At 37.7% G+C, this 14,477-nt stretch overlaps 1 protein-coding gene across 1 annotated transcript; it reads left to right on the top strand.

Annotated features, from left to right (window-relative positions):
- The first annotated feature begins 3,526 nt into the window (after nucleotides 1-3,526).
- LOC103711156 (probable E3 ubiquitin-protein ligase XBOS33) lies at nucleotides 3,527-14,311 on the top strand. The gene is made up of 10 exons (XM_008797188.4): nucleotides 3,527-3,983; nucleotides 4,101-4,160; nucleotides 4,284-4,355; nucleotides 4,476-4,681; nucleotides 4,778-4,938; nucleotides 5,024-5,082; nucleotides 5,197-5,243; nucleotides 5,364-5,507; nucleotides 10,062-10,153; nucleotides 13,442-14,311. The coding sequence occupies exons 1-10, from the start codon at nucleotides 3,807-3,809 to the stop codon at nucleotides 13,975-13,977; spliced, it is 1,554 nt and encodes a 517-aa protein (XP_008795410.2). The 5' UTR covers nucleotides 3,527-3,806; the 3' UTR covers nucleotides 13,978-14,311.
- Nucleotides 14,312-14,477: the final 166 nt, after the last annotated feature.

Here is a 14,477-nt window from a genome sequence, read left to right as displayed (position 1 = left end):
TGTTATCAAAAGTAAGTGCCAAGGATGTCATCTAGGGACTATTCAACTATCAAAGCTCCCGTTCCACTTGCATACTATTGATAATACCAGCTTCCCTTTTTTATGAACTATAAGCAATTGCAATTTCGACATGAATAATTATCTTAAAACGCTCGAACCATAAGATTTAGCACTTCACATGCTTGGGTAGCAGACGCCCCATGGGCTGAAATTTCTACAGGGACCACTGTTAAACCTTTATTATAAGATTTGCTCATTGACAAGCTCCATTAAAACAGATAAATAAAAAGCTCAAGATGAATGGGTTCTACCGAAGCAATTGTTTGGTTATTTTTCATAAAATCTGTTTTACCAAAAATTGACAAGTCATGAAACCCAAAAATTGAGTTTTATAAAAATATCTATTCTGTAAAACGATTTTTCGTAAAACATCTTTTACCCAGACTGTGTTATGTAAATATCTTTTTCGGCAAAACTCACCAGCAAACAAACAATGCCTAAGGGGTTTTTTGTTTTAGCATTGTTCTTTCTGCGATAGCTGCTAATCTAGAATGCAGGATTACTTGCATTTCTCACAAATCCCAAAAGAAAAAAAAAGAAAAGGAAAATGAAGTTTCAAAACGATGAGAAAATATCATCCATCCATAGATCCTCTTATGAGCATTGCATATGGCACATGATTTTTACTTAATTAATTATTTACATATTTTATTATGTGTGTGCTTATAATGCACGTCATTCAACTAGTTATGTGAAGAGAGCAGGAAATATTAAATCTTGTCACGAAAGACTATCGAGCCACTAAACATATCCTAGATTCGTCTTATAATAGTGAGAACGAGATGATATCCTTAGAAGATAACGGCAAGAATGTGTTAAACTATGTTTGCCATCCAAAAGGGCCAAGCCGTAGCCAACTTCCCATCTCACGTGTATTGGCATTTCTCGACATTTAATTGCACCAGAACTATAGAAGGTACACATATATTCTAACTCGTTCAAAAATTTCTAACTTGGACTAAATTCGCATACAACTCCTTAACTATTTAATCATCAGGTTTTTTTCATATTTTATTAAAAGAAAATTTAGATATTTTTTAATATTTTGAAGAAGAAGCTGTCTATTACTATAACATGACACCATACCACTTTTTTGAAGGACATGGAAAGCTATCATCATCCTTTTCTTCTTTATAAACATGACATGTATTTAGTGTGCAGATGACGGCTGTTGACCACCATACCACTTTCAATACGATAAGGCAACTTGGCTACGCCCATGCGTTTTGTGTTTTGAAATTTTAAGTCGTCAGGCAATAGTGCAGGGCTCCACGTAGCTGGCAAGATTTTTTTTTTTTAAAATAATATATGAATGAAGACGTAAGGTTAGATTGTCTGGTGCAACGATCTTTGCCAGGCTTCTTTAGTGATTAAGACCAAGAGAAGCCCATGACGACTAATCTCTCTGTGTCCCTCTGTTTCTCCTATATAAATAAAGATGAAAGATCCAAATTGATTTCAATCATTCATTCAGTTGGAAGAATATGGCAACACTGACTACTGCACTACCTGTAATCTCTCTCTCTCTCTCATATATATATATATATATATATATATATATATATATATATAGATGAAAGATCCAAATTGGTTTCATTCATTCATTCATTCAGTAGGAAGAATATGGTAACACTAACTACTGCACCAGCTGACATGGGATGTGATCCTTTCACGACGAGCAATCTAATTGAAAATAAGGAACAAACAAAGTGCTGTATACTTTTTGCAGAAACAGAATGACAGAATGTGAGACACATTAATAATTCAGTGACTCAACTACGGAGGCGTAGAGATTCACAACCAATTACCAGAGGCTCAAGGCCTTCTGTGTTACAATAGCAGAAGTTTCGCATATGGTAGATAATTCCACAAGCTGGTTAAAAAAAAAAAAAACTCACAGAAAGAAATGCTAGTCAATTAAGTGCTGGCTACATGAACTTTTTATATTAATTCCCATTTAGGAGCGGAGTCAGGACATAGTTTTCTTCGACGTGTTCATTATTTTGACTTTACAAATGCAATGATGCATTAGATAGGACATAGGAACTAACAGCAGAGATTTTTTTTCTTTTTATTTACAGATGTGAGATTAGGTAATTCAATGTTTTGTTGTGGTAAGCAATGGAATTCCAATTTTTCGAGACAACTTCTTTCTTGGTTAGATCAAGGAAACTTCTTTGTACGACTCAATGTCGTAATCCTTGAGAAGAGAGAGAAAAGGTTATAAAAGTTGATTTGCCATTTCGCTCTCTTTCAAAAAAAAAAAAGAAGAATTACCATCTAGTGTTAGTGATATTTGATTTAAATTTAAAACGTGGTTGACAATTAGTGCATATGGGTGGTAGGTAAGGAAAATTGATCTCCAAATAGGGCACTTGTTTTCACTACTATATTGAAATTGGCACTTCCTTGGTTTGGGATTCAGACTGGGGTTCCTTTTCTGTGCTTTCCCCCTATTTCTTGAAGAGACCCACTGTCAGTTTCAGGCCATCATAAAGGGCCATTGTACCCCCACCCTCAAATTTTTTTTGTTCCACGTTACATTATTTAGTGAAACTATAAGTCTTCAAGCTATTTCTAATAATAAGTTGAATCTATAACTAAATAGTTGATTGATTATATTAAGTAAATATATTTATCCCACAATGGCCAGTTATTCAGTTCAAAGAATTTACTATACATCGGTTGATCTCCATGATTTAGCCAGTAAAAGCAGACTCTTTTGAAATCTCAGACCCATGACCCACTTTCCAATCCTCAATAGGCCTTTGCTTGCTGGAGAACGATTCAAAGGGCCAGCAGCCAAGGTTTCCAGCCCAGGACCCAGCTTACCAACTGCGATTAGCAAAACAAACATACGAATATCTCTGATATCCACCACATATAATATATTACCAGATTCTCGAGTCTGCCTGCCAGAAAAAAAATCAAGAATCGTGAAGGTGACGTTATAAATATTAGGTAGGTTGGGTTGGGAGGCCAATGACTGTACCAGTGGGGCTGTCACGTTGGCAAGAAGCAAACTCTTGTAAGGAAGTAACCACAGAAGGTATAAAAGAAAAATAAAAAAAAACTGTGGGATTTGCAAGACCAGTATTGCTTGAGGGTAACTTGGCTATGGTTATTGTCTAAATTAACGCCGACAATATGGATGGATGCCTTCTATTGCTTCAAAAAATCAGAGCTATAGTCTGCAGCGATGTGATCTTTCAAGACAAGCATACTCATACATGGTCAATTACTTTCAAAATGCTCTATAGGATGAAAAGTGAGAGATGTGTGAAGCGTTCTAGAATTTGTTATTTTTTTTTGGGTGTCTGTAATAAAAATTATATGCATAATTCTTTTTAGCAAAATAACAATAATAATAATAATAAACCCGCAACTTGCCTCCTCCTCCTTGGATAATCCAACCCGCTGCTAGTCACACCCTACCAATTTATTTCAGCACTCCAAAAAAAAAGAGAAGAAAAAACAGAGAAGACGAAACGCGAGCGTATCACCTACTCGGCCGTCGCCGAAAGAGACGTGGCGACCTCATCGAAGGGGAAGCGCTCTTTACCCAAAAAAAAGAAAAAAAGGGGGAAAGCGCTTCCGTGGAGGCGAAGCTTAAACCGTCGCCCTCCCCATCTTCGGTTGGCGGGTCCAAGGCGAGACCGCGCACGATAAAGCCACGGCTGCCGAGGCTGAGGTAGGTAATGCGTCACCGCCTGGACGGCTGAGATCCTGTCGGCGTCTGGGATCCGATGGGGAACTCGCTGGGGTGCTCGGCCTCCGGCGAGCGGCTGGTTTCGGCGGCCAGGGACGGCGATCTGGTCGAGGCCCGGATGCTGCTGGAGTTCAACCCCTGCCTCGCTAAGTACTCCACTTTTGGTGGCCTCAACTCCCCACTCCATTTCGCCGCCGCCAAGGGCCACAACGAGGTCCCTTCTCCTCTCTCTCTCTCTCTCTCTCTCTCGCAAAAATAGTTCCGATTTTTTTTTTTTTTTTGAAGTTTTTCCCCACCATTTGTTGATTTGGTTCCGTGATCGTCTGATTAGATTGTTATGCTTCTGCTCGAGAACGGCGCCGAGATGAATTCCAGGAACTATTGTGGCCAGGTATCTAAAGATCAATTCATTTGCCCATCAAATTTGAATCGCCCTCTTTGCATATCTTTAGATGCGTAAAGTTGTGTGTGTTTGTGTGTGCTTTTTCTTTTCTGTTTGATTCTGTGATAAAAGACAGCGTTGATGCAAGCCTGCCGGCATGGGCACTGGGAGGTGGTGCAGACTCTTCTGGTCTTCGGAAGCAATGTATGTATGCATTCATGAATGTGTTCGTGTTTTAATCGTATTCTACCTCTTATGATCGGAAAGTTAGAATCTTTTTAATTTTTGGAGTCTTTTTGAGAGGTGGTTTTATGGGATTTGAAGGTCACCAGAGCCGACTACCTGAGCGGCAGGACAGCGCTCCACTTTGCCGCAGTGGATGGGCGTGTAAGATGCATCAGGCTCCTGGTCGCCGACTTTGTCCCAAGTGCTCCCTATGATGTGCCGGCTTTGTCCAAGGACGGTGGAGACAAAGGGAGCAGCAAAGGCAGCAGTCCTGATTCCTCTTTGGGGCGTAAACATGATCAATCGTGCGTCAGTCTTTGTTTTAATGGCTGCATGATGCCTTAGCAAGCCCTGATATCTGAAAATTTCATTAGAGTTCAGTGGTGTTTTATTTGCTGCAGTGCGCTCTTGAGGTTTATAAACAAGCCAGCGGATGGTGGCATTACGGCTCTCCACATGGCGGCTCTAAATGGGTATTTTGATTGTGTACAGCTGTTGCTTGATTTAGGTGCCAATGTCTCGGCAGTGACGTTTCATTACGGCTCAACAATGAATTTGATAGGTATACTTGAATTTTTATTACCGGGTATTGTTTGCTATTTGTTTACTTTACAAGGCAATGGTTTTTACACTCATGGATGTTGCAGGGGCTCGAAGCACTCCATTGCATTATGCAGCTTGTGGAGGGAACCTTAAGTGTTGCCAGGTAAATCTGCTTGTACTTTCTGTGAACATAATGTAAAATATCATCTCTACTGTAAGATACAAGGTTTGTTTTGTTGTTTTTAGCTGTTTGATTTGAATCTATTTCTCTGTACAGGTACTTCTTGCTAGAGGTGCCAGTAGGTTGACATTAAATTGCAATGGGTAAACATTCCTTCTTTGTAAAATAATGTTAACAACCTTAGTAACTATGACTCTTCTTACGAGTGGATTCTTTTTTCCCTGATACTTAAAACAATAATATTTTGTTTTTTATTTTTTCAGGTGGCTTCCACTTGACATTGCTAGGATATGGAGACGTCATTGGCTGGAGCCATTACTATCACCCAATTCTGCTTCAATCATACCAACATTCCCCCCATCAAACTATCTTTCCTTACCTCTCATGAGCATACTTAATATAGCACGGTACAATGGCGGTCGTTTATATTTGTCTTCTTGCATACGACTTTTCACTGAAAGTAGCTTTCTTGTCATGTATCATGTTTGCTTATGATTCATATCAAGGGCCCGCAATCTTGGTACCGGATACCGTATTGATACCTTATTGGTTCAGTACGGTACGGCATGGTACACTTCTGTACTGAAATAGCTCTCTAATCATTTTTCTCAATTTCTATCTCGGTACGTTTCGATACGGACCGGTATGTACCTCGAAACATCTCGGTACAGGTCGGTACGCCTCGATAAAGGTCGGTACACCTCGGTAAAGGTCGATACACCTTGGTAAAGGCGGTACACCTCAGTACAAGTGGTATGGGGCTTGTACCGACTTGAAGGTGTATTTTGTACTGATTTTTTGCTGGTACGATACGGTATGCCATGTATAGGGCGGTACGGAATGGTATGGCAGACCATGATTCATAAGTTACTTCTTTTGTATATAGTATCTAAGAGAGTCACTAGATCAATTTCGTCCTATCCATAAAAAAAGTTCATCATCGAGCAGCTTAGGGTGAAAGCTGTTTGCCTGACATCAAGTTGAATCTGATGGAACAAGTATAGCATGTACCATTCCTCGAGAAATATTACATCTTCTAGCACAATTTCTATTATTTATCAAAATTCTAGATATCTGTTATTGCTTAAGTTTGTTGCATCATACATTCATGGAGTAATGAAATTAAGAGCCTGGGAATTCAGAGATATTTGAAAATTATGAATTGATGGTAACAAATGAAGCAATCATCATAAGTATTGTATGTTAAACCAAGGTCAAATTTGGTTAGTATTGTATGGCTTTGAAGTTATATCTTGAGGAGCATTTGAGAGCATGTTAGACCAAACTGTTCTAACTAAATTTGAAAGGAGAGCAGAACCTATGTGCATTTGGGTCTCTTATATACACCTTTTGAACTGCACCCTCCTACCCTTCATATAGCCCTGTGTGCATTGTTGCCTCAAGTGGGGCCTATGCATTATTGCAAAGGTATGCTCCACATAGCTTCTAGGCGAGAGGAACCTGTATTCATGTGTATATGAATGATTCTTCTTTTTTTTGAAACCATCCATAATGAGCCAATATGGAATTTATCTATTTCAGCTTTTTTTTTTCCATTCTAAGGGGATGGGAAAAACGATAATGGAATTATTTCCCCCCTAGAAGATGAGGAAGCTATGGTAGGGGTGATAAGAGTTTTTTCTTAAAAATTAAATAAATATTAATTCATGATATGAGGCGAGCGAAGGGAGTCTGTGGATGTTGAGATTAGAATATGGGCTTTCCTAATATGCTTTGGAGGATTGGCCGAATGTTCAATAATGATCTTTGGTCATCGCAGATTGCTATAACTAATATGGCACATTCCATATCAGTTAGGATTCTTTAAGAATTTTTTGTAGGATATAATATTTTACTTTTCAAGTTCAACATTTTTGTGACAATTACAATAACTAAAAATAGGAACCATGCTGAACTTTTAGGGAGAGAAGACTACCATGTAAATCTTGAGAAAGGGGGGGCACCTAGAATTTTGGTAGGAGATTATAAAGACATTCAGATCTTTGGGGACCTTGGCTCTGGCCATGACTTCCTTGGATCCACCTTTCTTACGCATACCATTTTGGAAGGATTATTTGTCTGGCATTCTCTGATGCCGAACATGCTTCCGTTTTTTGAGGACCCAGTTAATTAGATTAGATCTGATGCTATGCATAGATCTGTACCTACAAAGTTGTAAAATTGCATATCAAATCTTGATTAACTCAAAAATCTTGATGTAGAAAAATCAAAATATCATGCTAGCTTGATGCCTTCTATTTCATTCTTGGAAAGCAATCCTTGATTATGATCCTCTTTGCAACTCCTCTGAATGACTCAAGCCCAACCTGCAATTGTTGAATCCTAATGCATAAGGTTGTGGAAGTACATGCCTATTTATGAACCTAAATAAATTTTCAAAATTGGTCCTAGAATTTGTATCTGAATTGAGTCATTTGGGGCTTCAAGAAACAAGTTCTGAAATCTTATCAAGCTTGTAGTTTCAGATCTTGGTGAATTAGAAGAGAAAAACTTGATTTGAAGTACTAGAGCATGCACAAAGATGCAAATCAATGTTTGCAAGCCATGACTAATGAATTTATTAATAAAAAGCTTTCACTGCTTATCTCATTAATATCATCAAATTATCATTTAACTAAAGTTCAGATATTTCAATCACTTCGGGTTTATAATAGTCAAGTGGTCATGAAAAGGACAAAATTTCTCCATTTTTATAAGATGCATGTGGGCTCGATCATATTTACAGTTTGAAGTATCAGTTTGAAAATACCCAGACCTGTAAATTTAGTGAGTTGACAGGATTGTAAAGTGACCGGCAAGCATTTGAAAGATAATAATATAAACAAATTATTGCATCTTTGGTTATATTCTTACTCATCATTTTCTTTATGAAAACAGGGTTGAATTGCCGAAATATCTCCATTTTTATATATGAAAAATCATGATTATTAAGCTGCCAAGTACTCTTTGTTGTTGGTTCTGACTTATACATCAAGGTGGTTTGGAGGGGATCAGGATTTTAATCAAAGATCCAGAGACAGATTTTTGGTGGCAAATCTTGTAGGAGATGGTTTTATTTCAACAGAATCATCATAATTAGATAGGTCAATCATCTTTAAAGACCTTCAGGTTAGTCTGAACAAAGGGTAATCCCGACATGGAAACACATGAATGACAAAATCTTATAATACAATATAAATAAATCTGAACAGAGTTGTCCTGTTCATTTAAACTTGTCTTGTGCTGCCTAAATCAGTTTTGTTGCATACTACTTTCTTTCCTTTCTCACCCCTTCAATGTTGAAAGCATTACATGCAATAGTGAGTGCATTTGGTCTTGATCTGCGAGGAAGTGCTAAGATTTGTTCAGGGTTTAAAATTTGAATTGAAATTTGACACATATGCTCTACAGACTCATTTCTTTTAGGTTGCATCTGACTTTTACAAGTTAGATTCAATATAATTCATTATTTTGGACTAGTTCTAATCAACTCCATTTGATATAGTTTTGCTAAATCATGCCTGCCGATTTTGGAAGTGAAGGTTTTGAACTCAAGATTGACTTCCAAATTCTTGGAACATGTTAGGTTCAAACCGAGTTGCGAATGTTGTGGGACTATTTTTTGTAGCAATCTTCATCACATGTAAATTTGAAAAAAAACTAAAATTATGAGTCCTTATGAACAAGGTGACTTGATAACAGAAAATGTAAAAAATGCGGTTACCAAAAAACTCTAATATATTAACTTTTAAGCTAATAGAGTACCTAGTTCCATAATTATGGTGCCCAACATGGTACCTATCATTTATATTCTTTTGGAGATTCTTTTGAGTTTGCATTAAATAGTAAAGTGTTAATTGCAATCAGCCAAGCATTTATATTCTGTTTGTCACTTCCATTCTTTGTACATGAGATAGTACATTTTTGCATTCAAAGAAGATTCAGAACAAGGAGCTTAGCGAGCAGCCAAGCAAAATTAAATTAATAAATGATGAAAAGATTAGAAAAGAAATAGAATGCTAATAATAGAAAGAGTCGTTAAAAAGCTATCTAGACTACGACCCTCCATCAGTTTTCCCACTTTTTTGTTCTGGCATTTCCCACTTTTGTTTACTGTAGTAGCCTTCTAAACTAATTTGGAACAATCTGATCCCAGCTAATTTTGGGTCAACTTTGTAGGATTTAGTACTAAATTTCATCTCCAGCAGCTTTCCACACTATTTTGGCTCTTCTCCTTGTTCTTTCAAAGCTTCTCTCAAACTTATGGTACTGGAACACTTGAGTGCCATCCATGTACATCTCGCTAAGCCGTCCCATCCATTCAAATTTGGTGAGACAATATCTTATTTGTGGTGAAAATTGATGTCATCCATGCAGATCAGGATGCGTGGGTGTAGCACAAAAGGCAGATCTAGTACCATGGAGACAATAGATCAAGTGCCCTACAAATGCAGATCAGGCAGTAAGTGAACAATGTATTGGGGTGCCTGAGTGGCTGATTAGGTGCCTTTATATCAAACCCATCTAGATCAGAGATCATAGCTTTGTCTAGCATGGAAGGCAGGGATTAGGAGATTAAGAGGGGGAGATAGGTGTTAAGAGAATAAAGGGCAGATATGGTTTTCTATTTCAAGAATATGCCTCACAAAGTTAATCGTGCCGGCATTTATGCTAGATCAATCTTTATCTTTTCTGCTTGCATCTGAATTCTACATTAAATATTACTTGTTTGCAATGGTCAAGTTGACATAAATTGCTACTGATCAGATGCAAAAATAGTTGATGACATTTGTTTAATAATTAGCTTATTAATTGTTTCTTTCTCAAGAATAAACAAATAAAATTTCTCTGAAAATGCTCTTCTGGAATTTGGGTGCTTATATTATTTGTATATGTTTGACTGTTATAACTATTCATTGATGCATATATACCAATAACCATCATATGACACCTTTGTGCAGAGAGTGTGGGCTGCAATCCTCTACAGCCTCTTCTGATGATAGTGATCTCTGTGCTGTTTGTCTGGAAAGAGCCTGCAGTGTAGCAGCCGAAGGTAAGACTCAGATACTCCCTCCCCAAACCTCCACCTGATTATTATAACACTGAAATCATGGATTATCTAGTCTCCTCTTTTACTACTTGTAGTAGGTCAACAGTAACAAATGTGCGATCCATGCTATAGACGCATAGTGATGGGTACTATCTAAGTTTGCATTACTGGGATATCTGACTTATCCACTTCAAAGATACTTCGTTTTTTGCTTCACATCAGAAAATCCGGTTGCCAGAAGACAACCACACTACCAGTGGCAAATGATAATGAACTTTTAATGATGACCATGAACGGACAATTTGACATTCAAAATGATTGGTGCATAAGTTTTTGCCCATTGTAGGGTTACTTAATGCGCACGCTCATAAGCATATCTTGGAAGACAAGAATTTCAGAAGGCATTTAACACATTACTCTGCTAATGATGACAAATGTTATATATATATATCTATATAATATAAAATATATATTATAGTACTATAATATATATTATATAATGTGTAATAATTATATATTATATGTACTATATATTTTTGCATTATGTTTGTGTTAAGATACGAGCAATAGACTGTAACATGAAAGAATAACATTTGCAGCTTATAGGTTAAGTAATAATGAATAAACACTATCCTGAAACCACCCCACAACCTCTATAATAAAATAAAGTAGCTCTTAGTAAATCATACATAGTATGTGGACATAGGAGCAGCACTCTGTGATATCATATAAAAGTCAAATATCTGCAAAATGAGATGTACCAGTGAGAGAACCATCGTTGTGAGAGAACTATGGTTGGATAGTGATGGAAGACATAATAAGTCAATCCTATTATCTCATGTATCTTCATATCCATTAATTTGCTAGAGTTTGTATAGTTCTCGTTTTTGTTGAAAACTGAGAACTTTATGTGTAAAGAATGAATCACATGTTAGTAAGAAGGCATTAGAATCTGATGAATAAAAAGCATGGAAGAAACATCAGTAAAAGGAAGAGAAAAATTATGGATCTATAAGATGGTAGGGGTGTTTGCTTTTTATGGATAACATCTGCTAATGGAAGTAAAATTACTAAACATAGAATCCTCTAAATGGAAAAACTAATTGGTTTGTGGAGTTTAGTATGATGGAAATGTTATGAATAGTGCTAAGATCGTGTAGAGAGCAAGAGAATCTCATTAAATATTGTGGAGGGCAATGTACGGCATTTGTGAAATGTTGGAATTTATTGCACTCTTGAGAGAAAGAAGGGGAGGAGAAGCTTGTGGTGACTTAGTGTTAAAGTTACTTGATGATAGTGGAGGAGGTTCACAGTCTTGAACAAATGTTGGTGTCAAGATTAATAATTGATGATGGCAATGTAAGAAGTGGGATGCTGGTGCTAGAGGATTGTTGTGGCAGCATTGTATTTTGATTGTGACATGCTGAAAGGTCGATGGAGGTTCAGTGGTGATAGAGGGTGGAGGTGGTTGGTCACAGAATAGGTCGATCGTGATCCTGGGGAGTGCAATTCTTATTAGAACTGTTTGGTGATGGCAATCGTGGTAATCTAGAATGTCAGTTTATGAAGGAATGCAGACCTCGTAAATGACATGTTTTTTGTAATTTTTATGCACAATTTTTAAGTCATTTAAGATTATGTGTTAGTGTCACTTAAAAAAGTGAGGTGGTGCCAAGTAACACACCTTATTTAGTATTCATTAACAACCATTGCATTTGAAGATACAGGCTTTGGTTTGTTGGTCCATGATATTTGCATTATCGTTATATTTGTTTCTGCTTAAGGAATTGATATTTGCATCATTGTTATATTTTCATTAACTTTTATTAACTTGGAGTTTGCTCCTGTACTCTTTTATTATATTTTTAGTCAATTGGAAGAATAGATCTTGACATTTGCTTGATCAGGGGTACTATCGGAAAATAGTAGTTCACCGGTTGCCTACCAGTTTTTTTCTTCTTTTCTAATTCTTTTTTCAATTCGATCTGCATCTTTGAACCCCTTCCATGCCCCCATCTCCTGCGTACTTCATCGGTTACTCCATCCATGCCAATGCCATAGGCGATGGCCTCGCCATTGCCTGCACTGAAGATGCCATCACTGCTGGCAGCATCAAGATTTCTTCCTCCATTGTGGGGTTCTTGACTTCCTCATGCTCTGCCTCAAAGTTCTTGACTTCTTCCCCGCCCCTGCTCTTTATCCGTGGGCCATACCCCATACCCCCTCTCTGGCCTCTTCAACGTTGTTGACACCCCGACCACCTCTGGCAGTCCCTATTCATCCACTATGCCTCCTCCTCCCATGCCACCAGCAGCCTTTTCAGTTTGCCGTCTAGCTGAATACATCATAGCTGGTGCCAGTGCTACAAGCAGCCTAGCTGAATACATCAATGCCATCGGTGATCTTCTCTGAGAGCTGGAAGAAGGCTAAAAAAAAAGGAAGAGAGGGAGAAAACATGAAGAGGAACAAATTTCGAATTAAAGATCTTGATGGCCTGTACCCCTGGTAATCTGGTCATCCATCTAGGACTCTCCACTCTTGAATTCATGATCAATATTATGTACCTGTACGGAAATTTGGTAGTACTACAGAAAAAGCCTTTTTTTTTTGGAATGGCAAATTTGAGTTTTGCCTTAATTCAAAAAAATATTTCTAGGCTAAGTCATTCTCGACTTGTATAGGTAGGGTCCTTCATTGTTGTCATTTGAACATTATTAATGAAAGCTTACTGACTTCTTAGACATTCTGGCTTTAATGGGGAAGATATCTGCAGTCTGGTGACTTGAATCCATTCATCTTGGTGGTGCACCTTTATCTTAGTGTTCCTAAGAATTAGTTGAGACTCAAATTTCATTGTCATGAAGAGAGAAATGCTTCTTGTTATCCTTATAATGATCTTCAAATTTAAAACTTGAAGAACAAAAATTTTTTTCCTTCTCTTTCTACTAATCTGTAATTGCGTAGTACTCTAAAGGGCAGAATTCCCTTTCACCATCCTGTGTCACATAATGAAAATAGTCCCAATTCCATAAAAAATAGAAGATGAGAGATAAAGACATGAGGAAGATAACAATTTGACATCGAATTGCGGGGTTTCCTTATTATTTCTTTGTTTATTTTCCTGTTTATTCTGCTTTCTCTTCCCTTATATTATATGAGATTGTAAAGATTTTCCAACAGTATGAATAGAAACTCCCATCCTAATGTTTGTGATCTGATGTAAATGCATCAAAATAAATTAGGTCTCATCTTATGACCTATGGTTTTCCTTTTTTTCCCTTCAATCTTCAGGCTGTGGACATGAACTCTGCGTAAAGTGTGCACTTTATCTTTGTTCAACCAGCAACATCCCATCTGAAATGATAGGACCACCTGGGTCAATCCCATGCCCTCTATGTCGAAATGGGATAGTCTCATTTATTAAGGTGGCCAGTTCCCCAGCAAAGGGGCTCAAACCAAACCTAGCCCTAAGCCTCTGCAACCCATGCATTATTCACCGACGTGTGGAGCCACCAGAAACAGGTTGTAGATCTGAGACTCGGAAGAGCCGTGTGGCAGCAGTTTCTTCAGAGCTTATCTGTCCTCTCACTTGCAGCCCATTCCCTTCTGTTGGCATCCCCTCCTGCACCTGCGACGATGACCCATGCCCAACACTCGAACGTGAAGGAGAAACTCGAGCACAATCCCCTTGTCACTCACAGAGCGCACCAAACGAGCTGGACAAAATGGAAGAGCAGAGATTTGATAGAGCGAGCTGCTCAGGTATCTTCTGGAATAGAAGAAGCTGCCATAGAGAACACCAATGCAATTCAGAGATAAATGCTTGATTTGGCTTTTGCTAGTGAATAATCCAGTTCATAGAATCGCAATGAGAGAGATGACTGGCTATTGTTTTTTTAGTGGCTTGCCCCATTATACATCTTCTGTGCTTCAGCTATGTATATGTTATTTGCTTTCTCTTGGTATTTCAGTAGTCAGCTGCAGCCTCCAAATCTTTCAGGTAATTTGAAGGTTAGGATTGATGGTCTTGTAGTTTGTTGTAAATTATTGTATCAGGTCCATGCCTTTATTTGTTGGCAAATCATTGGATTTCTGATTACATTCAGTAATCAAACCAGCAATAGTTTCTTATCACTTAATGTAGCAAGTTTGAGTTGCCTATGATTTGCTATTTTATTTGGAGTGGGCTTATTATGGTGACTTACTTGTTTTCCCTTACGGTTAATCTGTTTTCTTCGACTGTGATTATATATACTTCTGCATGTTTGATTCACACCTATGATCAATGGTGAATACACATGAGTAGTGTTTCTATTGATGCGGTAGA

The sequence above is a fragment of the Phoenix dactylifera genome, chromosome 5 (genome assembly GCF_009389715.1).
Source record: "Phoenix dactylifera cultivar Barhee BC4 chromosome 5, palm_55x_up_171113_PBpolish2nd_filt_p, whole genome shotgun sequence".
Lineage (NCBI taxonomy): Eukaryota > Viridiplantae > Streptophyta > Magnoliopsida > Arecales > Arecaceae > Phoenix > Phoenix dactylifera.
The sequence above is the reverse complement of the archived record's forward strand: the minus strand, read 5'-3'. Positions and strand labels throughout refer to the sequence as shown.

What these genes read in the sequence shown, in the direction of transcription:
- LOC103711156 (XM_008797188.4), top strand. Translation starts at nt 3,807, where the DNA reads ATGGGGAACTCGCTGGGGTGCTCGGCCTCCGGCGAGCGGCTGGTTTCG. An exon ending in TTGACATTAAATTGCAATGG is followed by an intron (nt 5,244 to 5,363) that starts GTAAACATTCCT and finishes TTATTTTTTCAG; the next exon opens with GTGGCTTCCACTTGACATTG. An exon ending in CTGCAGTGTAGCAGCCGAAG is followed by an intron (nt 10,154 to 13,441) that starts GTAAGACTCAGA and finishes TTCAATCTTCAG; the next exon opens with GCTGTGGACATGAACTCTGC.